The sequence below is a fragment of the Medicago truncatula genome, chromosome 1 (genome assembly GCF_003473485.1).
Source record: "Medicago truncatula cultivar Jemalong A17 chromosome 1, MtrunA17r5.0-ANR, whole genome shotgun sequence".
Taxonomy (NCBI): Eukaryota; Viridiplantae; Streptophyta; class Magnoliopsida; order Fabales; family Fabaceae; genus Medicago; species Medicago truncatula.
The window spans coordinates 599,444-622,810 of record NC_053042.1 but is presented as its reverse complement, the minus strand read 5'-3'; the positions used below and the strand labels follow the sequence as shown (position 1 = coordinate 622,810).

The window sequence follows — 23,367 nt, the reverse complement described above, 5'->3', positions numbered from 1 at the left end:
CTATTAAACCGCCTACTATGCACCATAACCATGGCCCACCATTGACATAACATTTTATTTTTGTCCAATCCGCATATTAAACCATATTTTTTTGTTTGAATTATATATATGTAAATAAAAACTTTAAGGACGCATGAAAGAGAATTGCTGTTCCCACTTTTGGTTTGGCTGTGCCACACGAGTAAATTACTCAAATACCCTTCGGCAGTTAACTGCCGAAGTTTTAGAAATACGGCTGCAGTTAACTGCCGAGGAAAACTTCGGCAGTAAACTACCGAGGAAAAAAAAACTTCGGCAGTTAACTGCCGAGGAAATCTCAAACCTGAATTTTTTTTTTTTTTTTGACAAAATCCATAAATTGTCATTAATATCAATTTTTTTTTTTTTGACAAAAACCATAAATTGTCTTTAATAATATTTATTGATTTTGAATGTTTCAATCATTATTTTGGTACGTTTTAAACAATTGGAGTATTATACTTATGTCTATATATCTTAATAAGAATAACATTTAAATCAGTGTAGAAATTAAGCATTTGAATATTGTTTTGCACATTACTTAAATACAAATAACAATAAAAAAATCGTTAAAATAATTGTGCACAACGATTTTTTTTAAGGTATAATATGTTGTTATATTTTCTACATTAAAATAATTGTGTACAAAGATTTTTTTTTTATTTAAGTAATTTGCAAAACAATATTCAAATACTTAATTTTTACACTTATTGAAATGTTTTTTGAGGACTTAAATGTTAAGCCTAAAACAAAGAAAAATGAAATAAAAGAAGAAAATTTCGTGAAAGTTCTTTGGAAATAAAATAGGCAAAAAAAGAAGAAGATCAAATGAGTAATACAATTAAAATAATTGTGAATATTTCCGTGAAAAGGAAGTAAAAGAAAAATTCCGAGAAAGTTCTTTGGAAATAAAATATTCACTATTGTTGAAGATCAAAGCAGTTATAACAAAAAAAAAAGATTTAAAGGAGTAATACATTTAAAATAAATAAGGAAGGCAAATCAATAAAATTAAAAACGAATTATTAAGAAAAATCAATCAAAAATGATAAAGACCGCGAAATATTCTCAAAGAATAAAAAAAAAAAAAAACAGATTTGAGGTTTCCTCGGCAGTTAACTGCCGAAGTTTTCAGTTTCCTCGGTAGTTTACTGCCGAAGTTTTCCTCGGCAGTTAACTGCAGCCGGTTTCATAATTCGGCAGTTAATTGCCGAAGGGCATTTGGGTAAATTACTCCTGTGGCATAGCCAAACTAAATGTGGGAACAGCAATTCTCCGTATGAAAAATGAGTATAGGGTGAAAAAAAATCCTCTAAATTATATATATCCGATCGGTGGTTGTCTTACTTTTTGTCAGCCCATAATATTCTTAGGTCACTTTGTATAAAATAAAATAAATTTTAAAATTTTGTTGTTGTGCTTTGCACATGTGATCATCAAGACTATCAATTAAATCTATAAGCTCCTTACTGTTTTCTCACAACTCACAAGCTTTCGTTGCTGCTTCACACATTTGGAGCTCCTACGCAACTTCAACTATTTGCTATCTATTCCACTATGATCCAAACCGACCTTGAAATTTTAATCTTGATACACCAATCATTTTATCATAAAGTCTTCTTCCCTTTCTTGCAAAATCAATAATAATCAAATTTGTACAAAATCATGTTCCATATAGTAGAAAATATATTTGTTATTTTGGTTTTGTATAAACAAATTCAATACCCTTGATCTTGAAAAGTTGATTGTTCTTGTAAGTTTACGTGTTAAATTAGCTAATTATCTCTTATATCTCCAACATGTTATTTTCTCTGCTTATACTTTTGTAACTCGCTAGATAATGACATTCTGCCAATATATGTCTAAAGAATATTTACTTATAAGACATCTTACCCAAAGACCAACTTAAAATGTTAATTATGCATACATCAAGTTAATAAGAAAGGCCAAAAATATTTCAATTTGAATTTGTTTGTATTCTTTTTTTTTTTTCTTTTCTTTTTTTCAAAACCAAAATCAGGAAGAACTAGTTCGCTACTTCATTTATACATGTCAAACAATGATTTCTAATCATAGCTCATCATGATCATCATCATCAATTTCCACATGACCATCTGCATGAACTGTGTTAAAGAAAGCAAATTCATGATCTAGCATCTCATCGAGTGTCAATTTTCTATCTTCATTATCATCAGCCTGCATCAAATACAATCAACAATCTCACATATGCATATAATCTAAATTTCCTTTCTCTTAATTATGATTCTAAATTGCAATTGTAATTGCAAAGTTGGGAACTTTGATATAGTAGCAAAGTATACACAAACTAATCCTGATTGTCTGAGGTTGATGATCTCCCGCACTCACAAAGTCGGCATATTGGCGGTCATTGTATCGAGATCAACATCCATAATTGGATTTTGACTTTCTTAAACTAAAATACGAAGTTTAAAATCGAAAATCTTAATTCAACAATCATCTATGTATCGACTATTTGAATGTGGAGAATACCAATACGAACAATCCAATTTACAGACAAATGTGACCCAAATTGCAATAGCAATGTGTTTGCGAGACCTCCAAAATCTTTTTTTTTTTTCAGTTGCGTATTGCAATTTACAATTATACTGTTAATATATTAAACATATTGAAAAGAAGAAAAAAACATGTTTCATATTGGATATATAAAACTCTCGATAATAGTTGATAAAAAAGATGTACGAGATTCATGTGAGTTTAACTCAGTTGATATCGACAATACATAATATATACAAGGTCAGAGTTCAAATCTCAAACATCCACTTATTTATCTTAAAATGTGAATTTCTAACAACTAAGCCACTTAACAAAAAGAAAATTTCACGAACACACCCAAATTTCAACAAAACACAACTTTACAATTCAAAGAAAAGTGAATTAATTACCTCATTCATCAAATAACTTGTGTAATATTTAGCATAAGCTAGCTCTCCAGGGTAGACGTAAGGAATAATAGGAAACAATTCTTCAGGGGACAAGAACCTGTCAAACACATAACACAGAACACATAATAATAAATTTAATTAGCATGAAAATTGAACAAAGAGAAATCACTAAACTTTCAATTCATGTTTCGTGCTATGAAAAAAAATAATACATACTGATCTTTGTTCACATCAAGCTCAGCAAATTTGTCCTTTGCAGTAGGTATATCCCCTTCTCCATTGGTTTCAAAATCCACATAACTTTCATATGTAACATATACATTGTCTTCAAATTGATTGAAATTTATTTTCCCATCATGTTCATAATCATCCATGTGCCTGTCTTACAAACAAATTAAAGAAAAAAAAATGTTATAATAATAAAATAAATAAGACATAAATTTTGTGAAGAAAAATGCTCAAGTTTAACAAAGCTTACTTAAATTTATCATTCACCATCCACTTCAACATTTCTTTATTTTGGCTATCTTCTGGGTGCAAAAAACTGTTCCAACAAGATGAAAACAACAAAAGATATTAAAAAGAAGAAGAAAAAAAAAAGAAAAAAAAAATGTGACAATTATTTATTATTACTCTCTAAGCTCGGTGAAGTTAAGAAGGCCATTGTGATCATAGTCTGCAACGTCAAATTTCTCCATCAACCACCCTGCTTCGCCATGTGCCATATTTTTTTTCTCTGTTTTAGAAGTCAGTTATCTATTGTCAAATATAGATTAAAATACAATTATTGACTAAAAATTTAAGTTATTATGTAAAATTTCATACAAAAATTTGAACATTTGACTTACACCTTGTTAGAACAATAACCAGTAACATAAAATTAAAGAAAGTGAAAAACGCTCGATATAGTTTACATATTTTATCAATGATGCATATCTCTGCGATTATAGAGAACTATAGTTTCATTTATTTCTATGATAAATAAAATAAAGGTTTCGGTATTACAAACTATATATGGTGCTATGATTCAGATTGCAACAATACCTCTAAACATATTGTCTCTCTTTAACGTCTATATATGTGTCATACTCAACGACCCTCATATAATTGTTCGATCTTGATGGACTTAAACTCTGAATCTTCAATAATTTGATTAAGATCGAACAAATGAAATTGTGTGACTTTGTGTGCATCACTCTTATTTTAATCATGTAAATATGAATATAATTAATAATATTGACAAAAAAATTACCAAGTTGACTTCTAATTAACTCATTTCACAAGGAAATTAACCAATTGAAAACAAAACCAATCAAGGAAACAAAAGAAATTAAGAAATCACCTATATCTTTTTCAGATAAGTCAGGTAGATACTCCCTAAAAGAAAGAGCCAAATCCCCATTCTTATCCTTAGATTCCAATTCAACTTGTGTAGCATAATCCAATCTCTCCAAAGCCCTTTGAGTAACCCAACTTTCTAATTCATTAAAACCAACAAACCCATCTTTTGGATCTCTATCCAACAAAGGAAACAAAATAATCAACCTTAATGTGGTATTCAATGTTCCACCTGATGTAAGATATTCATATGTCTCTTTAATCTCACTAACCGTTGTGGTACTGCCCAAACCCGTACGTGGTGCAACATTCTTATTATTATCAAAATCATTTTTGTGTTGTTGGTTTTTTTGTTCTGACTCTCTCTCAATCTTTGTCACAAGAGGGTCAAAAGTTGGTGCTCTTTCTAATATTTTGTAACCAAACCTTCTATTATTTAGGCGACCTTTTGATTCTTCAAGGTTCAATGGGGAAAGAACTATGAAGATCAATAATGTGGCGGTGGCTATTACGGTGTAAACCACCGCCTTTGACATTTTGTAAGGTGCCTTAGTTTTGAGGTTCAGAGAAACATTGGAGCTATGGAGAGGGAGGGAGAGAAAGAGAGATAGGTTTGACAGAGAAGGATGGGAGGGAAAAGCGGTTATTGATGGTTGAAATTTAATTAAGGGTGCATAGAATAATGGTTGTAATGAGACAAGACCTATATGTGTCATATTTTTTGCAATGTTTATTTATGTAACCAAATTGGCTAACTAAAAAGGTATTGTTTGCTAAATGTTATTTGCATTCCTTCTAAAACAAATATAAATTACCATGAGACAAATAAATAAGAAATTATAATAATATTGATGAAGTAAGAATTTAGCTAGGTTTGATTAATGTTCTCAACTATGATTTTTTTTCTTCAAACGACTAACATTGATGGAGAAACTTTATCCCTCGGTTGTGGGTTCCTTAACAGCTCTAGTAGAGTGTTAAGTACAATTGTTATTGAATTTTGAGCTACTAGTTCAAGAATGCATAAAAACGATAAATAAATGCATAATGATAAGAAGATAAATAGAAAAATAAGTTTTGTGTTTGACTGAATGTGTCCAATTACAACGTGCAAAAAGACGTGGCTTACAGTGTCCCCGCCTCTACCCGGTTAATTTTGTGGTTAATGCGTGATTCTCCCCCATTAAGGGGATCATGGCATCCTACAATCGAATCTGAGTCACCTCCTTCATGGTACCATCCAATGATATGGTCTTTGGTGCACAACTTCTCCAAATGAATTCAAGTTACAACAACATCTGACTTAAGATTAAATTGCGTAGCTCATTAAGGTTAAGGTCGTTAATGGTGAAACTTGAATGAAATTGGGACTTCATGAAATGATCAGGTTATCCAAGATTGATATAACCATCCAAATGTGTTACTTATTTTCCCTTTTATCCTCTTGGTTAGTGGATTCCAACACTTTCATTTTCCCTTGGATGGTGATGACTCCTACCCTCCTTGACATTGTTTCCATTCTTGGCATGCCAATTACTATGATTGAAGCCCATGTCGCTCATGATACTTCCATCCCCTCTTTTAGAATAGCCTTACCGGAATCAGTCCCAGATTATGTCAAATTCTTGCTTTACTAGTTCAACAACTACTTCATTCGTACCATTTATATTTAAGTTGTTTGGGAAATGCTATTGTAGATTGCTCGTCTTCAAGCCGACAAAGATGTATCTTGGGGCTCCTTGTTCCTTGCCACTTTTTACAGTTCCATGCACTACATGCTTGATCGGCTAAAAGATCGAAGTTATAAGGATAAAGAATGTGAGGGGACTCATCTGTTTACTCCAAATTTGGCTTCAATTGTACTTTTCACAATACTTGAGTTAATCATTCAAACCTGATTTAGTTTGTATAGAAGATCCAACTTTAGGAAAGACCTTCACTTTTCAAATGATCTTGATTTTGCCACTTTTGTGGCAAATTAGCTGGCTATTATGGCCCATATATAAACATATTGTATTCCAATTTTGTTGAATGAAATCAAACCATCTTGGATATTTGATGCACGAAGGGGAGATTTATCTACTCATGCTCAATTAATTATAAATGAAAATTGATCTTATGTTCTAACAACCAGAGATCTAATTTGTGGTTTGAAACCCACTAGCTGATTCAATCAAACTTCATTAGAGTATTATAGTCTTCAATGTGTTTCCCGTCAATTTGGTCTTTACCAACACATTCCTCTTGATTATCCCAACTATATTTTGGGAATATAATTGATGGGAGAATTATTACTTTGTAATTATCTCGCAAGTGTATATGCACGCCAATTTATCCTACTACCTCAGGTAGCCTCCTCGTCATATGTACTGGTCTAGATTAAAGGTTAGCATGATTGTAATTACCATTCACCATTGGTTGCCCTTAGGGTTAGTCGTGACAAAAATACTAGGCTGGGAATAAGGAGTAATATTTACCTATTGTATAGGAATCAATTGAACTTGTTGAGGTCATATCTATGCAATGGTCGGGTGGCATTGATTGAAAATACATACTCTATTTCCCTTATACTCTAAATTACGGAGTATTGGTGACAGAATTGTCACAATAATTGGCTTTTCTGTTCTCCCACCCTTGGCTTGTTGAACTTCATTGTGAACCACATGTTTAACATTGTTATCAAGTGATTAAGAGGCTGCATACATGATATCATGTATCCCCGTGTCGATGTGATGTAAAATGTTGTCCTTACTGTTATATTAATAGGTATTTCAACCGATTGTGCCTCAAAAGTGCTAGGATGAGCCATAAATGTTGGAATTCCCATAGTTTTCTTTTATGGCTCATTTAGCCTATTTGGGCCTGACCTTCTAGTTGTTGATGATGACAGGTTATCCATACTACTAAAAATCTTTCTAGACCTCGGGTGCATATGTCAATCAAAGTGTTGACATGGGGAACTGAATTTATTATTGGTAATGGTTGTATTGTACCCCCGTGTGTGGCAAAAAAATTGAAGGAGCAAGAATTTTGCCAAGGTTTGGTGTATGTCCTCAATTATGATTCATTTTCTTCAAACGATTAATACTGAGGGAGGAACTTTGTTCCTGAGCTGGGGGTTCTTTAACTTCTCAAGTAAAGCCTTTTTTAAATTTTGAGCTATTAGACTAAGAAATGCATAAAACTGATAGATACATGAAAGATTGATAGACATAAAAATAGTGAAACTTAATGTGTGTCTATATATATATATATATATATATATATATATTAAAAAGTATCCCTACTAACGAAATGATGTGGCCTACAATGTACGACCTCTGCTCCGCTAATTTCACGAGTAGTGTGTGAGTTTCCATCGTTGATGGGATCATGGTAATATTTTTTCAAGCGTAATCATTTAAAATCTATCAAATAACAAAAAAAAAAAAAAAAGACTTTGAAAAAGCTAAAAAAAGAAGGTAGATTTGCCACTCTCCTACTTTGACTTTACGAGTCGAACTTCTCCTACTTGCACTATCCTTTGTCACGTTGAGGATCTCATCAACCAAAAGTTGTTGTGTGGCTGGGGTGGGGGATTAAGGCATGTGATCTTCTCTATTGATGATATATACTTGAGCAATATATTTGTACGGCTCTTTTGAGACAACTTTTGGAATAACTTTTTTATTATCTCTTTTTATTGGTCAAAAACAATAGAGAGAGAAAAATGAAGAGAGAGAATAAGAATGTAATATGAATATGAGAGAGAAAGTTGTCCAAAAGTTGTACCAAAATGGTTATACAAATATCCTTTCTCTTTCTCTATATACTTTGAAGCAAGTACTCTATTTTAACTTTTCTAAGGACGTCCCTGTTTTGGAAAATACCTTTAATTCCTTAAAATTGTATATTTTTTTTTATAGACTAAATGACAATAATCATTAGAAACTCATACATAAATAGAGGAGTTGAGGTTTGGAAAAATGTCGATATTCTACCGAAGTTAAAATTTAGACCATTTAATAAAAACAAACACAATTGTAGTCTCTTATTTATCGTTAAACTTTTGACACTTGGGTGAATCGAACCGGATATCTTGAGGAGGAATACATTCTCAAAATACCAAGTCAATACCATCAGTCCAACCCAAATGAGTTATGAAATATCACTTGTTAAGAGCGGTAATAGATTCAATCTTGATCGACGCATACAAAAAATCACTTGTTATTAGAGGTAGCTCCTCATGTGGATCTCATAACTTGAAGGGTAGTTTTGACTTCTGAATGGGATACCTTAGGCAACCAAAAAGTAGATACCCTTTGCGGTATATCATTCAAACATTTTTATTTAACTATTAACTATATGGTTGGTTGGTTTTATTTGTTGGGCATGGACCTTCTTTTTTTAGCTGCCATTCTATAACTACCGCAACTAAAAGTCCTTTCTATTTTTAACTTTTTGAAGTTGACTGTTAAATATCAACAAGACTCACCTCAACAACTTCACTATTCAGATATTTTTGTCAATATATAAGGACCAACATTGTCACCAAAGAACTCAAACCATCTTCACATAACATGTTAGTTGAAGTGTACTCCTCTTTGTAATGTTTCTTGCTCAAATGAGTATTCCAATCACAGTTGCAGATCTTTGTTTTCTGCTGACTGAGATGCTCATTTGAGCAAGCAGTGTTAGAAAGTGGGAGGTTGTTTTATGGTGAACCAATGTATTCTTGAAGGTAACTACATAGACTAATCATTTGAGGTAATTGAGATCTATTTAAAAGGTTTATCTCTCATAATGTTTTTTCATACACACTTAATTTTCCTAACATAATTTTGTCTTGTTAATAAAATTTGATCTTGTTTGATCATTAAATCGGAAACCTTAGTAACCTATAGTACTAATATAGACTTTTAAAAGGCTTCATTTACAAATTTGTCTTAAGCATCAATATCAATATGTCTTGGATCAGCTCTGAGAGCATCATTAACAATTCATTATTATTCAAAAATTTTAAACATTACTACATTTACAAAATAGTAGCTAAAAAGAAGAAAAATAAAAAATAGGCCATAGTTTGAACTTTGAAATGCGTCCACTTGGTTTCAGGAAATTGTTCCATAGGTCTCTCATGTCTGCTAAAAAGCCCCTTAATATATCGGAACGTATATCTTGATAGGTTTGTGTCATCAGGGTTGAGCGATCTCCTGGGACAAACCTAATGGGAGATATGTTCCAATCGGCTTTACTTTTATCGGAAGCTATCTCCTTTTCCGTCTTTTACGGGGGTTGAGCATCTGGGAGTGAGGGGCTATATACTAACCTAATGTGTATGGCCCACCCACTTTAATTAATCGACCCAGCATTCAAGCCCAATAAAGAATATTGTTTCTTTTGCAAGGCATTTATGTCATCCCATCATTTTTGGTGCACTCATCAATTTCTTGGATGATGATGAAAATGACTACAGTAATGGCTTGCTGAACTCAATAACTGTGATCCAAATTGTCCACTGTCAAGGAATTTTACATTTGCCACTTTCAATGAATTTGAATCCATCTTATCTTTGTCCTGATCAATCAAATTGCATAATTACGACCAATGCAAGATTTGAGGTCAATTTCACCCACTCCGCGCATTTCTGAAAAACCACACATGATTTCCAAAATATAAATCCGGACGGCACAAACACTCTTGATTTGTCGCAAAGTACACATTCAAATTTCAAACGAAACAAAAACTATATTTTCTCCGAATGTGCAAAATCTGAAATGATTTGTCGCGCGTATTTTGAGGCTGCTAGAAATGAACAATGAGCCAACAAAATTTAAGTCCACCAACCAATCAAGAAGCTCAAGGCTGTCATGAATGACAATATTGCTTTAGAATGACTGTTAGCAACAGCTACATTTTTTCTCATTATTGGGACGTCATCATAGACAAGAGTCATGTTGGGTCGGAACAACCCAAAATTCCTTTCACATATTGGACCGGGCTTTAGATTTTCATCAAACAAAGCAAAAATATATGTCTCAAAAGTCCGGTTTGGCATGAGAGGTGTTCCAACCCCAGAAGTAACATGTCTTATAAGATTCCCATTATAGTCAGAAGCACTGTTCCCATCGACACCAATTTGGGCCGAGTCGCCTATCGTAGGCCAACCCGTTTCGCCAATAACAATCTCAACATCCTCAAAGCCCAAAACTTTCATAGCTGAATAAACAGCATCAAGTTGTGCATCAAACATATTAGTGTAATGTAATTTAGTATTATCATCCAAAACCCCTGAATTTGCACGGAAAAGTGCGTAATCTAGGTTGCTTGAAGTGCAAGCAAAAAAAGGATAAGGGTTAACCATGAAAGGTGAATTTGTATCTTTAAGAAACCTAAGCATTGGTTTGATTATATGTATATCATAGCCTTCTCTAAACCTACCACTAGATGGTGGACTTGAATTAGACAAAATACCTAAAGAATGTGGTGTGGACACTTTTATAAGGTTGTCTAATGAAGTTGTTATAAGGGCAGTGTGTAAAGTTTGCATGGCAGGGACAAGGTTGGTAATAAAAAGCTTGTTAGCTGTTGATAAAACTTCATTACCTACTAAGATTCTTATGATGTTGATTGAAGGAATGAAGGGTTGGACATTGGTTTTGACCCATTGTTGAGCTAAGGTTAAATTGGTTATGTTGGGTATTTGGTCATTAGGTATTGTTATGGTTATCTCAATTCTTGTATTTTCAAATGCTTGTAAGATTTCTTGGTTAGCATCAAAGATTCTCACCTTGTTAATTATGGTAGAGTGTAAGAGAAATTTTGCAACTTGAGATGGTGGTGGAAGGTTGTTTGCTATTGTGCCATAGTTAACACCAATTCCTTGCACTTCTGTAAAAGATTGCAAAAGGAAAATTTCAATCATGTGATTTAGTTATTTACACTAATATGTAATGGCATTTTTTATATTAGAATCAAATTATAAATTAAGTTAGTCCTTAATATTAGTGTTTAAAAAATGTGGTTTACAAAATACTAAAATGATTTCTGAAAAAGAAAATTCTTGTTGATTGACCAAAAAGGACTAATGTAATTGAATTATAAGAATCAAAAGGGTATAGTTAGGCTCACCTTGGAATATAGTTAAAGCAAGAAGCACTAAAATCCCATTTTGTATTGAAGCAAAGCATATAACAACCATTTTCTCCATGGATGTGATGTTGATAAAAAGGAGTGGATGTTGATGATTGTGAATTGAAGGAAGTTGTGTCCATGAAGAAATATCCTTGAGATATGCTTTGCTTTGTGAGATAAGATAGAATTTTTTGTGTTTGCTTGCTTAAGTTAGTCACATGAATTATTTTACTATAATTATATACCTCCTTTTCCTTTGAATCTCCTCTTTTTTATTTTTAATCTCTTAATAAAAGTATTCATCATTATTAAATATAATTTTTTTTTGCCTTATATTGATCAAAATTGAAGGACATTTTTTACTAATTGAAGTACAGTTAGCATCTAAAACTAAAACATATAATAAAATTTATTTTTTGGTGATAATACTAGCTGATTTTCATTTTTTGGTGTACATAACTCATGACTGAAACAAAAGCAAAAAGGGAAAAATGTTACTTTTAGCTTTGGCAAATGGGAATAATCTTTCCTTCCTGTGATGGAGAAGGTTTGTCACATCATGGAAAGGCACTCCATCAAGCAATCTTTGTCTCCTAACAAACATAAATAAGTTAATAAAGGATGTGAAGAAAACTTGTTCTATACTTCTATCAATATGATGGTACTTGATCTTAGAGTTAAAGATTTGATGCATTTACATCATTACATAGGTACTTTGATGAGCATTAGCTCTCATAGTATTTTGACTTGGTGCTGAAATACTTTCAGTTTAGCATTTATGTATTTGGCTGTGTTAATTTCTCACAAAGAGGGGTTAGGAATGATAGAAGCTAAATAGAGTTAGAATTAGCCATTTAAAACCAGCTTTGAGTTAGGTGGTTAGAGATAGAAGTTACTAGTTAGTTTCTGTTACTCGTCTATTTTCTAGAATGGGCCTGCTCTATTGTATGGTATAGCATTTGGATCATTTTACAATAAAATTTTGATTGTGTTAACGTTGCAATGCATAGTCAGGATGGATTTAATATGAGAAAGGAGAGTTGTTTTTTATCATAGGAAAGTTTTTTTCAACCATTAAATTACATAGAAACATTGATCTTACTATAGTCAGTCTACACTATATCTTTATAACTTGTCTTCAACCTACCTAGTCCCTACCATCTCCCTCTTTTTCAGATCCTGAATTTTTGTTTAGCTACCTTGGTTTCTTAGTGTTTTTCCCATCCATTGCTCATAAAAAAAAATTGTATTATATTTATACCAAAAATGCTAAACATCGCGACACGCTCATCACGAGTATTTCACGAATTGTACTGAACTCATCTTTCATGACAGCAGAATTGTAACAATTTCATTTATGCTTTTGAAGCTACATCCAACTGGATTAAACTAACAATATATGATCACATGCTTGCAATATAGTGAGCTAATGATGGTGGTTTATAAAGATGCCTAGTAACAGTAGTAGCAAAGAGACAGAAGCGGTGGCCTTATCTTTTTTGAGGCACAGGTGGTCTCCTTTGTTGAGGGATATTTTTTCAGATCTGGAATCAATTACATTTATTTTACTAAAAAAATTCTAATTTTGTTCTTTGAATCTCATCTACAAATCTCATAAGACAAAATCAAGAATAGCAAAACTGCAATAAAATCTCAGTTGTATAGAAAATCGGAGAAACAAAGATGAAGAACAAAGGGTTTCTAGATTTCCATAACCTAAGACTATTTTATTTGAATCCAATAGCAATTTTATCAACTTCAATAAAAAATCATAGAAACAAAGATGAAGAACAAAGAGTTTTCAGATTTCCATAACCTAAAACTATTTTATCTGTGGTATGTGGAACTTTCTTGTTTTTTATTTTATTTTAAAGAAATTAAATTAACAATGAAAAGTACAAACAAGGGAAGAAGTAGAATTTGGGACAGTTGAGTTGTTGCTCATGGAGGTGAGTGAGATGGAGGGGAGAGAATGATAATTGATGATGTGTGTAAAAAATATAGTGTAAAGAGACTATGATAAAAATGTGTTTCTTAGTTGATCTAATGGTTAAAAAATAACTTGTCCATGATAGGAAAAAAGATCACTTTCTCAAGTTAAATGCCACTGCATAGTCATCCTCGTAACTGGAAATGAGTCGAGTCGAGTCAAACTCGTCTGAGTTCGTCTCAATAAAAATTGATTCAGTTTGAAACTCAATTTGAGTTCAAAACAAACTACTCAGTAGGTTCAACTCGTTTGCATATTAATTTTTTTTTTTTTGTCAATATTTTTTTCTTGAAAATAAGAGAAGGACATAGAATTAAAAGCCATTGATCTTAACAAATAAAATGGACGAAGATACTGCAATTACTATATAACAGGGCGTATCCTCAAAATCCAATATATAACATCCCTTGTCATGCTTTGATTTTATAGACAACTCTTTTCTTTAGTTCGCCGAGTCTTCCGATGTGGGCCATTTAGTTGCAAGGTTCGAATAACAACGTTACTATTAGCTGCCCTCAATGTTTGATGGATCATTTTATCCTATTATTATTTTGACAAGATGTTTATCCCTTCAACATTACATTAATTTTTTTTATTTAAGATCCATTTTAATATTAGAACAAGCTACAAACAGCTTAAAAAAGAATAATACAAATGCACATTAAAATTAGCACATGTAACAACGACAAAACTCAACATAATTTCACATCTAGAATTAAAAATATCTTAAAAAAACTCTTCCATATCGAAATTCATATGTGTGTATAATCGTGTTAAATTATGTTCAATTGGATGTGGCTTATTATTCTTAAAAGTATGTGAAGTTTAGAAAACTAAATCAAGATAAACTATTTAAATATATAGAATGAATTATATAAAGTTGAAAATATTTTTAAGTATTTTATATATATATATAATCGAGATAACTCATGAACCAAACGAGTCTAATCAACTCATTTAATTAACGAATTTTATTTTTAGTTTAAATTCGGCTCATTTTGGTTTTTGAACCAAGTTCAACAAATCAATTATCGAGTCGAGTCTCGAACTTTGTTCGAGTTTGCTCGATTCATTGTCAGCCTATTGATAATCGTAGTGGCGGAGACACCACCCGACGACCCCGGACTCAATCGATACTTTCTTTATACTAGGTCCAACCCAATAACTCAATAACCCACTTAAAAAATAAATAAAATTGGGTAAACCGTTACATTTTAGCATAATTAGAAAATTTTCTCAATACATCAAAATCTCAAGATGTGCTATTATAACGAGAGAAATGCTAAGAAAATTTTCTTTTTAACATTCACTATTTTATTGAACAAAGCTCATGCAAGCATTCAAGTCTTTTGTTGTTTTCTTGCATAGATGATAAGACTAAAAATTGAAGGTATAAATTTGGTTGTCAGTCTCCCATATTTTATTTTATTTGCTGTTTTAAATTTTATTTGGCTGCAAAGACTTTTGTATGGATATGATCATCATAGTACATGGGAAGAATTGCATATAATTTTTTTTGAGGAGCAATTACAAGTAGTTGTTGCACACAAAAATGATAAAGATCACTTCTCTGCATCTATGATCATTTTGTCTAATCAATCAAATCGTTTTCTACAAAACTATGTGGCTAATTTATAGCCTGTTAAAACACTTTCCAAAAACTTTTTTTTAGTTTTTAAAAATTTGAAAATTAAAAATTTGTTTGCTAAATTATTTTTAAAAATATAGTTTTAGAAACTATTTTGAATTTTTTAATTTTGGGGACTAAAAAACTAAAACATGTAAAATGATAACTATTATGAGAAGAGGACGTATATATTTCAAAAACTGAAAACAAAAACTATTTCAAAGAGGCCCTTAATTACTCCCTTCCATCTTATTTATAGGAGAATATTTGATCAACAAAAGTTAATGTACCTAGTTCAAAATTCAGTCTAAATACATAACTTTTGTTGACCCAACTCTGGAGGGAGTATTATACTTTTACCAACATGGATTATTTATCTTGTGTTAACCATTCGGCGTTAGAAAAATAAGTCATGATAATCGAGAGTTTGACTAAGAGATAAATACAATATCAGAAAACATTATTTTATCCATAAATCAAATCCAAGTTCTCCCAAACATTCATTTGGTTGAGCTTATTAACACCATTTAAGCCAAATTGGTTGGTTATTATACACAAACATGAATTGAATATATGGGAAAGGATTAAATTTCGGTGAAACAATGTTCGAGTTTTTGATAGAAGTATATGTATAAACCTGTAACAAAAAAAGAAAAGAAAAACAGACAAGTCATATCAAAATTAAAGTAGGTATAGTTGGCGAGAACAAAACAAAATCATAATGTTCTATCATGTATTTCTAGCCAAATCATTGGCCTAAGTCTTTCTTAGTACATGTTTGAATTCAATTTTGGTATATAAAAGCGATTAGGCTGCCTTGAGTCACTTTCTCATACGACCTACCTTAAAATTGTTAAACCATCCATGTTGTAGCCAAACCTTTCTTAGTACAAATGATGAACTATGGATCAGGGCATCTAGTCATGGCTTATTCCACAAAATAGAAGAGTAACAGAAACCAACTACTAAAACTAACTACCTAACAGAAAGCAGATTTATAATTAATTCATTCTTTCTCTAATTAGCTTCTATCAATATCATTCCTATCAGTATTTTTAAGGAGAGGAGAAGGCAAGTAAAAGCTAGGCCAAACAAAGCCGAAATCTTAGCCTAACCTTTAACAATTCATGAATAACTTGTTTACATAAATACAAAAGAGAAAATTAAGAGATAAACGAGCTAAACACAGAAAGTTAAAACGACTATTTGCTAACAAGTAAAGTCATCTATTTTACAATTGACACTTCAACTTTAATTTGGTTATCTTGGTTTAAGGTGCGTTTGATTTGCTAAAAAATAAAGGATATGATTAGACAAAGGTGAGTTTGATTTATAAAATTGTTTCAGCGACAAGATAAACTGGAGGCAAAGGGACATGATAAAAACAGAAATTTTTGTCCCTCACCAAACCACAATGCACAACTTTTTGTCTCGCGTATAAGTTGTCTAAAATATCAAAATAACATTTTTTCCACCAAAAATTGTATAAGATAAAAAAGTATTCAGTACCATAAAAATTTATCTTGTGTTGTTCTGCTTTATGTTGTGTTGTTCTATCTTGTACTATTTTGTCTAATACTTACTGTTTTGCACATCAAACGCACCCAAAATACTAATAAGGGTAGACAAATAAACTTATATGGTGTTAAGATGTTGGGTAACATGATTCTCACCATAAAATAAACTTAGTTAGATTCTTTGAGCAGTTTATTTTGGAGGCAAATCCACCCATTAAAAAAGAAACTGATATTTTGTTGCCGACTTGAGAGATTAGTTTCATAGAGTATCTAAATTGTGGGGATACATTGAGACGTATACTAGAAGCCAGACACCATGTTTACACCTAAAAATATTCTATGTCTTTAACTGAAAGCGGTCAACAACCGAATTAAGAGTAATTGATGTCTAGATAGCAGAATAGGGACTAGTTAAACTAAGGACAACCAAATACGAGTGAGACAAGTCTTTCATCGTTTCAAATTAAAAAGTCTCATGAATATCGTTAGGGTGTAAGAATTAGCCAAAAACATGTGGAAGTGATTATTCAACCTCAATGACCCGTGTTACATGTTTTAGCTCCACAAACAAAAAAACAACAAGTTTTTCAAACACATGATTAGAGTGTGGAAAGACACATCCCCGTAAGTTTAACTCAATTGGTAGAGACATTACATAATATATGCAGTGGTCAGGTGTTCGAACACCGACACATCACTTCTCCACATTTAAAATGTATGAGTTTCAACAACTAGACAAAAAAAAAGTGTGGAAAGACATCCGGATCACGAAAACAAAAAAGTCGTAAAAAAAATGAGGAAGTAAGGCCAAGTAATGACACTATTCACGAGTTTAGCCAAATAATGACAAATAGGGCTAGATTTTGTAGGTCGTAGTGTTTGGCTAGTAGGATACGAGCCATGTATAAATCGTACATACTCCTTCCATCCTAAAATAAGTCACATTTGAAAAAAAATATAGTTTGTCCTAAAATAAATGTCGATTTTAGTTTTCAATGCACTTTTTTAATTGTACTCTATAATCTTCTTTCAAAAAAAAAATTGCACTCTTTTATATTTAATTAATATTACGTACATAAATTACAATTCATTATTCTTTAATTCAGAATATTTCAAAAAAAAAAAAAGAACCATTCTTTAATTCGGAAGTTTTTATTCCGAGTTTACCTTATTTTTAATAGATGTTTAAACTCAATTTTATAATAGACAAGTCATATCACATCACAATAGGTATAATGATCAGGAAAAACCTAGCCGACCTTAATTGTTCAGTGAGAGAAACTTCAACTTCTCTATAAATTTCTTTCTCTTTCACTCATCTAGGAGGGGGTGGTTTTAAGTATGTTTTTTTACCTAGAATCCCCCCTCTACATCTTTTTCCCCTTTCTTTCAATCTAAATAAGTGATTTTCACGTATATCGTGCTTTTTCTTTTGCATTCTTTGGTGATTTTGTCGTATGAGTGTGGCATTGTATTGTTTCGTCGTCTTGTGCAGTGTTGTTTGATTTTACGACTTGTTACGGTGTTCGTTTAGTACATGTTGAAAGATCAACTTAGTCAATCACAAATTCAATCAATGATTCAAACTTCAACGTTGCATATCTAGACGCATTAATATTGTGGTGATTTAGATTTTAATATATGATCTGTAGGTTGTTATTGTTGTATGCTATTAACTTAAAAGCTTAAACGGAAATTTACATCGCAAGATGGGACAAAACAATGCTCTATTTCTAGCAAAATCATTGACCTAAGTTTTTCTTAGTACAAACTTAAATTCAACTTTGTTAGATAAAATCAACTAGACGACTGCCTTTGAGTCGTCACTTTCTCTTGCGACATGCCTTTAAATTGTCGTCAACTATCCATGTTGTAGCCAAACAAGAACGTGTTTCACAAATACACATTATAATAATCACTTATAAAAAGAAGCGCGTTTCACCAAGAACGTTAAACTATTATTACTCCGATCAGCATTGAAACGAAGAGAGCATTGAAAAATGACGAATCCAACAAAGAGAGTATTACTCGCCTCAAATGGCGACGATATTTCTCATGGCATTGCTTTCAATTTAGCCAAACAAGGATGCAGGTGTGAAATTCAAAACTCTTCGATCACCTTCATATTTTTTTTTCTTCATTTTTTTTAATGAATTTTTGTGTATTTTCAGGGTGGTTTTGATGGGAGAAACAAGTAGCTTAAGAAGAATTGTACAAAAAATAACGGAATCAGTTACTGATTCTGTTGTGGAAGTAGTTGAACTGGATATGGAGAATGAAAATGAATCTGTTTTTCACGATGCGGTTGATAAAGCTTGTAAGATTTTGGGGAAATTGGATGCTTTTGTTAATTGTTATTCTTATGAAGGTAAAATCAATACCGCTAATTTATTTGATTTTGTAAAATTCAGTATTAAGTTAAGTCATAAGTTATCCAAGATAGCTTATGAAAAAGCTCGTAGTTTATACGGAAATAATTTGACTTGATTTTATCTTGTGTAATAAAAATGACTTATTCATAAGAGTTTATTTGATAAGTGCTTATTTTATAAGCAGATGCAAATTAATATATTCAAACAGGACCTAAGTTTAGGTGTTTTTTAACTCTATAATGCCAGATTGAGTAGTTTAAGGGTCTGCTTGGATTTACTTATGTGAGCTTATCTACTAGTGAGACTGCTATAAGGGTCTACTTGTGAGACTGTTTTGGAGAACTTATGGAAACCACTTATGAGTTATGACAGGTTCATAAGTGGTTTTCAGCTTATCGCCATAAGTTTTCCAAGATGGCTTATGAAAAAGTTTTTAGTTTGTACGAAAATAATTTGACTTTATTTTACCTTGTGTAATAGAAATGGCTAATTCATAGAGCTTATATGATAAGCATTTATGCTATAAGCTTAAAATTAAGGTGTTCATTCAAATGGGGCCTAAGTTTGGTGGTGACAATGAAGTTTTATCGTTGAGTTAAAGTGAAGTTTAAAGACAAAAGTGGTTCTGCTTGGGAAAACTCAACCTATCAAGTTTGTGATAAATATGACTTGTTTGGATTTGTGTAACCCTTCAAAATCACTTTCAATAATATGATTTTGGCAAAAATTTAGAGATTGGTTACTTTGATTGAATTAAATTGATATTGTCTTCAAAGTTTGACTATAAAGTGATACAATTTAGTTTTTGCATTAGTTTATTACTAAGTTTTAGATCAAACTTGCTTTTAACCAAGCGCTTAGATTTAAGTAGTCAATGAACTTCAATGAAGGTCGAATGATCCGGAGTATCTGAGTTCAAACCCTAACTGAAATGATCTTTGATCAGACTTTAAATTCAATTTTAATCAAATCAATTTCGTTGAAAACCTTGTATAGCATATGCTGAACCAAATGCTCTAAGTCCTGTCAACATGTTAGGCATTATGAGGCTAGTTTAACTAATGTCTGCACCTTCATGACTGTTTTGATGAATAAAATGTGACTTTAGCTCAGTTTTCATTATCAAGAGACTAGTTTCAATATATTAGACCATTTAGGGACTATTTTCTTGTTTTCGTTGGTTTCTTTGATCTACTTGAGAACCCACTCTGTTTGTGTGAACCTATGAGCTTAACGAATTGGGATTCTATTAATCTGAAACAGGAAAGATCCAAGATCATCTCGAGTTAGCAGAGAGTGAGTACAAAAAAATAGTTAAGATAAATTTTATGGCTGCATGGTTTTTGTTAAAGGCTGTTGGCCAAAGGATGCGAAACTTCAACAAGGGAGGGTCCATTGTATTTATAACGTCGATAATGGGTTCAGAAAGAGGGCTTTATCCAGGTGCCGCTGCATATGCCTCAGCCTTGGCTGGAGTTCAGCAGTTAGTTCGGGTAAGAGAACATATATAAGTAACTTTTGTTTTAAATTTATCTTTTTGTTCTAAAGATGAAATTATGATATAGTCGAATCATTTATATGAAAACCATCTTGTCAAATTTGACCTATTTTTTACTACTACTATTATGTCCCATTCCCCCCAGAAATCCTTCTGAATAAGAAATAATATTTTCATGACTTGGTGAACTTGTATATGATGTTGTCCTTGTGTGATGAATTTTTTTGGTTTGCCCTACAAATTATTGACTTTCATCAAAGATCAACTTTTTGTCTGACTTTTATTAGAAAACTTGTTTCAAATACATGTCAAACTGATTTAGCCCTAAGGATTCATTTATATAGTTACTTTATGGCTCATGGTCGAAACTTCAATTACTGCATTGTTTGTGTTGGGTATATTTTTCATTTGGATTATATCTTGGTGGACTTGTTTTCTACATTAATACAACAAATTTAGAAGTTGATATACTCTTTGGAGTTGTCACTGCATGGATTGCACATGAGACGAGAAGAAATTGTATGTTTACACTACATGCTAGAAAATGAGCTGTAAAATAATAATTATGAGAAGGATTATGATGATGGGTAACTGATATAGAGTACAGGGTTAACGGGGTATTGGTAAAAAAGAATCAGATAGAATTTGATCAAAATGAATTCTGAGAAAAACAAATGAAATAATAAATCTTTAAAAGGGACAGGTTGATATGTAAGGTAGCTAATTCTCTTCTCAAGGGCTAACTCCCTTGCAACCATCTCAGTTACTATACAAAATGAACACCTATCTCTACTGTGAACTCTCCTTTTCTTTTCATATTCATTAATCTCTACCCTAACTTATTACCAACAGATTACCCTAACTTATTACCAACTACTGTTATTTACAACCAATCATTTAATCATCTAACTGACAACTCTATTCGTTGTCCCCTCCTCCTCCTAGAGTGCACTGTTTATTCTCTCTCTGTTTGACCTCATCTTGTCCTTTAATTATCATCATTGGAGTTGCATTGTTGTAACAAAGGTTTAATGTTAGGAATTTGTTTTGAATAGTGACTCTATCCTCCAAAGTGGCTTTCCTGCACCTTATTACTTCTTTGATTTTGAGTGGTAATCCTCTGCTGTAATAGGAAATTGATGCTTTTTTTATCAGTATGCACATTGAATTTCTTACTAATGAGATAGGGACAAAATATGAGGTGCATGTTTAATCGAGTTAATCTGACTAGTTTTCCCTAAGCAAAGGAAGAAGGTATTATTTGGTCAGTTGAGATGATTAAGTCAAACTGGGATTGTTTACAGCTGACAAATAAATTTCTATGGCTGATATCGATGTGGCATGATATAATTTTTTTATGGGCTTATTTATGCCTATTCTTAAGCCGATACTGGTACTTGAAGATCCTAACCATCTGTTCAAACTTCTGTAATTTTATCCTGCGGTTGGATTAGTCGACATCTCATATGCAAGCCATGTCCTGTGAAGTTTCTCCATTATAGATTATTGTAGCTTAATTAAGAATAAATTGGCTATTGCACAATTCAAAAAAGCTTTTACTTTCTTTTTATATTTGGAAATATTAGAAAGTCTAGTGATCTTTAATCGTATCTTCAACTCAAACATTAGTATCTGCTATATAAGTTGAGTTTATCAATTTGTTTTGTTCAGGCATCGGCTATGGAGATAGGTAAGTACCAGATCAGAGTTAATGCTATTGCAAGAGGCCTTCACCTGGAAGATGAATTCCCATTATCAGTGGGAAGGGAAAGGGCAGAGAAGTTGGTGAAAGAGGCAGCACCACTTGAGAGATGGCTTGATGTTAAGAATGATCTAGCTTCTACAGTAATCTATTTAATCAGTGATGGGTCATGCTACATGACAGGAACAACCATATATGTCGATGGAGCACAGTCTATAACCAGGCCTAGGATGCGTTCCTTTATGTGATTGTTTCAAAGGTTGTTTGTTCATGCATCTGATTAAATCTTCTACACACGACACAGATATCACACAGTTAAAATTTGGGTTTGGTAGCAATGTTTTGCTATGCCCATCCATAGATAGGACATGATTTGTCACAGTTAAAATTTTGGTTTTGTTCCAATGTTTGCCTGTGCCTTTAGATATACACGGTATATGTTAAGTTGCAGCTTCACTAAATAAATTTGTGGGAACATATAATTGTATGTAATGTAATGCTCTAATGAATGAACCATGGTGATAGGGCCCTGGAAGAGGTGTGGAAAATTCATGTTTAGAGAAATAGAGGAAATAATGGGAATATTCATGTATTTGAGAGTCATAGGAGAGAAGTGGATAATGAATCGTGTAAGCAAAGTTTGGTTATAAGAATGATGGGTGGAAGGAAAAAAGTGTCAATTAAAATCATTCAGTTTGTTAGGGATAGAAAGTATTGATTCTCTAAAGGAGCTTAGCTATGTAGACTTTTTTATTCTACTGTATTTTCCTTTGATTTTCCAAAATAATACATTATTTGTTTTTCATTATTGATCTATTTTGGGTTGGCACCTTCTTTTCCCACCCTGTTGAGTTTCTCGCGCGACCTATACAGTTCGAATTATAGAATTTAAATGACATAAACACCCTATAAAATCCTCAAAAACACGTTAACATATTTCAAATTTTAGAATTCGACTAGGGCATGATAAGATAAACTCATAGGATGGGAAAGTAACCACCTAATGGGTTTCCATCACATAGTTGTATGGTCGATGTCGTAAGCAGAAACGAGAGACCCAAATACAATTAGAAAATTTGGATGAAAAGAAGGTAGTATTGAAATAATATCATGTTTCTATTCATATTAATGCTCAGAAGCTTGCTCTAGAAAGAAAATGCTAATGCAATGAAATTATTCGGTAAGTGCAAAAAAAAAAAAAAAAAAAAGCAAGGGTATGAGAGATTATAGAAAGCGTGTGAAAATTCATTTTGTAGAGACAATCCTTA

General features: G+C 32.1%; 3 protein-coding genes across 3 annotated transcripts; 1 reads left to right on the top strand and 2 right to left on the bottom strand.

Moving 5' to 3' along the window:
* Positions 1-1,973: 1,973 nt before the first annotated feature.
* LOC11421378 (reticulocalbin-2) lies at positions 1,974-4,917 on the bottom strand. Its single transcript, XM_003588445.4, has 6 exons — positions 4,285-4,917; positions 3,576-3,678; positions 3,421-3,486; positions 3,159-3,320; positions 2,943-3,039; positions 1,974-2,214 (listed from the first exon to the last, which is right to left on the bottom strand). The coding sequence occupies exons 1-6, from the start codon at positions 4,814-4,816 to the stop codon at positions 2,089-2,091; spliced, it is 1,086 nt and encodes a 361-aa protein (XP_003588493.3). The 5' UTR covers positions 4,817-4,917; the 3' UTR covers positions 1,974-2,088.
* Positions 4,918-9,226: 4,309 nt separating this feature from the next.
* Positions 9,227-11,580, bottom strand: LOC11432813 (glucan endo-1,3-beta-glucosidase). The gene is made up of 2 exons (XM_003588444.4): positions 11,391-11,580; positions 9,227-11,150 (listed from the first exon to the last, which is right to left on the bottom strand). The coding sequence occupies exons 1-2, from the start codon at positions 11,467-11,469 to the stop codon at positions 10,093-10,095; spliced, it is 1,137 nt and encodes a 378-aa protein (XP_003588492.2). The 5' UTR covers positions 11,470-11,580; the 3' UTR covers positions 9,227-10,092.
* Positions 11,581-18,527: 6,947 nt separating this feature from the next.
* On the top strand, positions 18,528-22,806 carry LOC11424466 (3-oxoacyl-[acyl-carrier-protein] reductase FabG). The gene is made up of 4 exons (XM_003588443.4): positions 18,528-18,619; positions 18,699-18,895; positions 20,163-20,392; positions 22,069-22,806. Exons 1-4 carry the CDS (start codon positions 18,528-18,530, stop codon positions 22,345-22,347), a joined length of 798 nt encoding a protein of 265 aa, XP_003588491.1. The 3' UTR covers positions 22,348-22,806.
* The last annotated feature ends 561 nt before the right edge of the window (positions 22,807-23,367 follow it).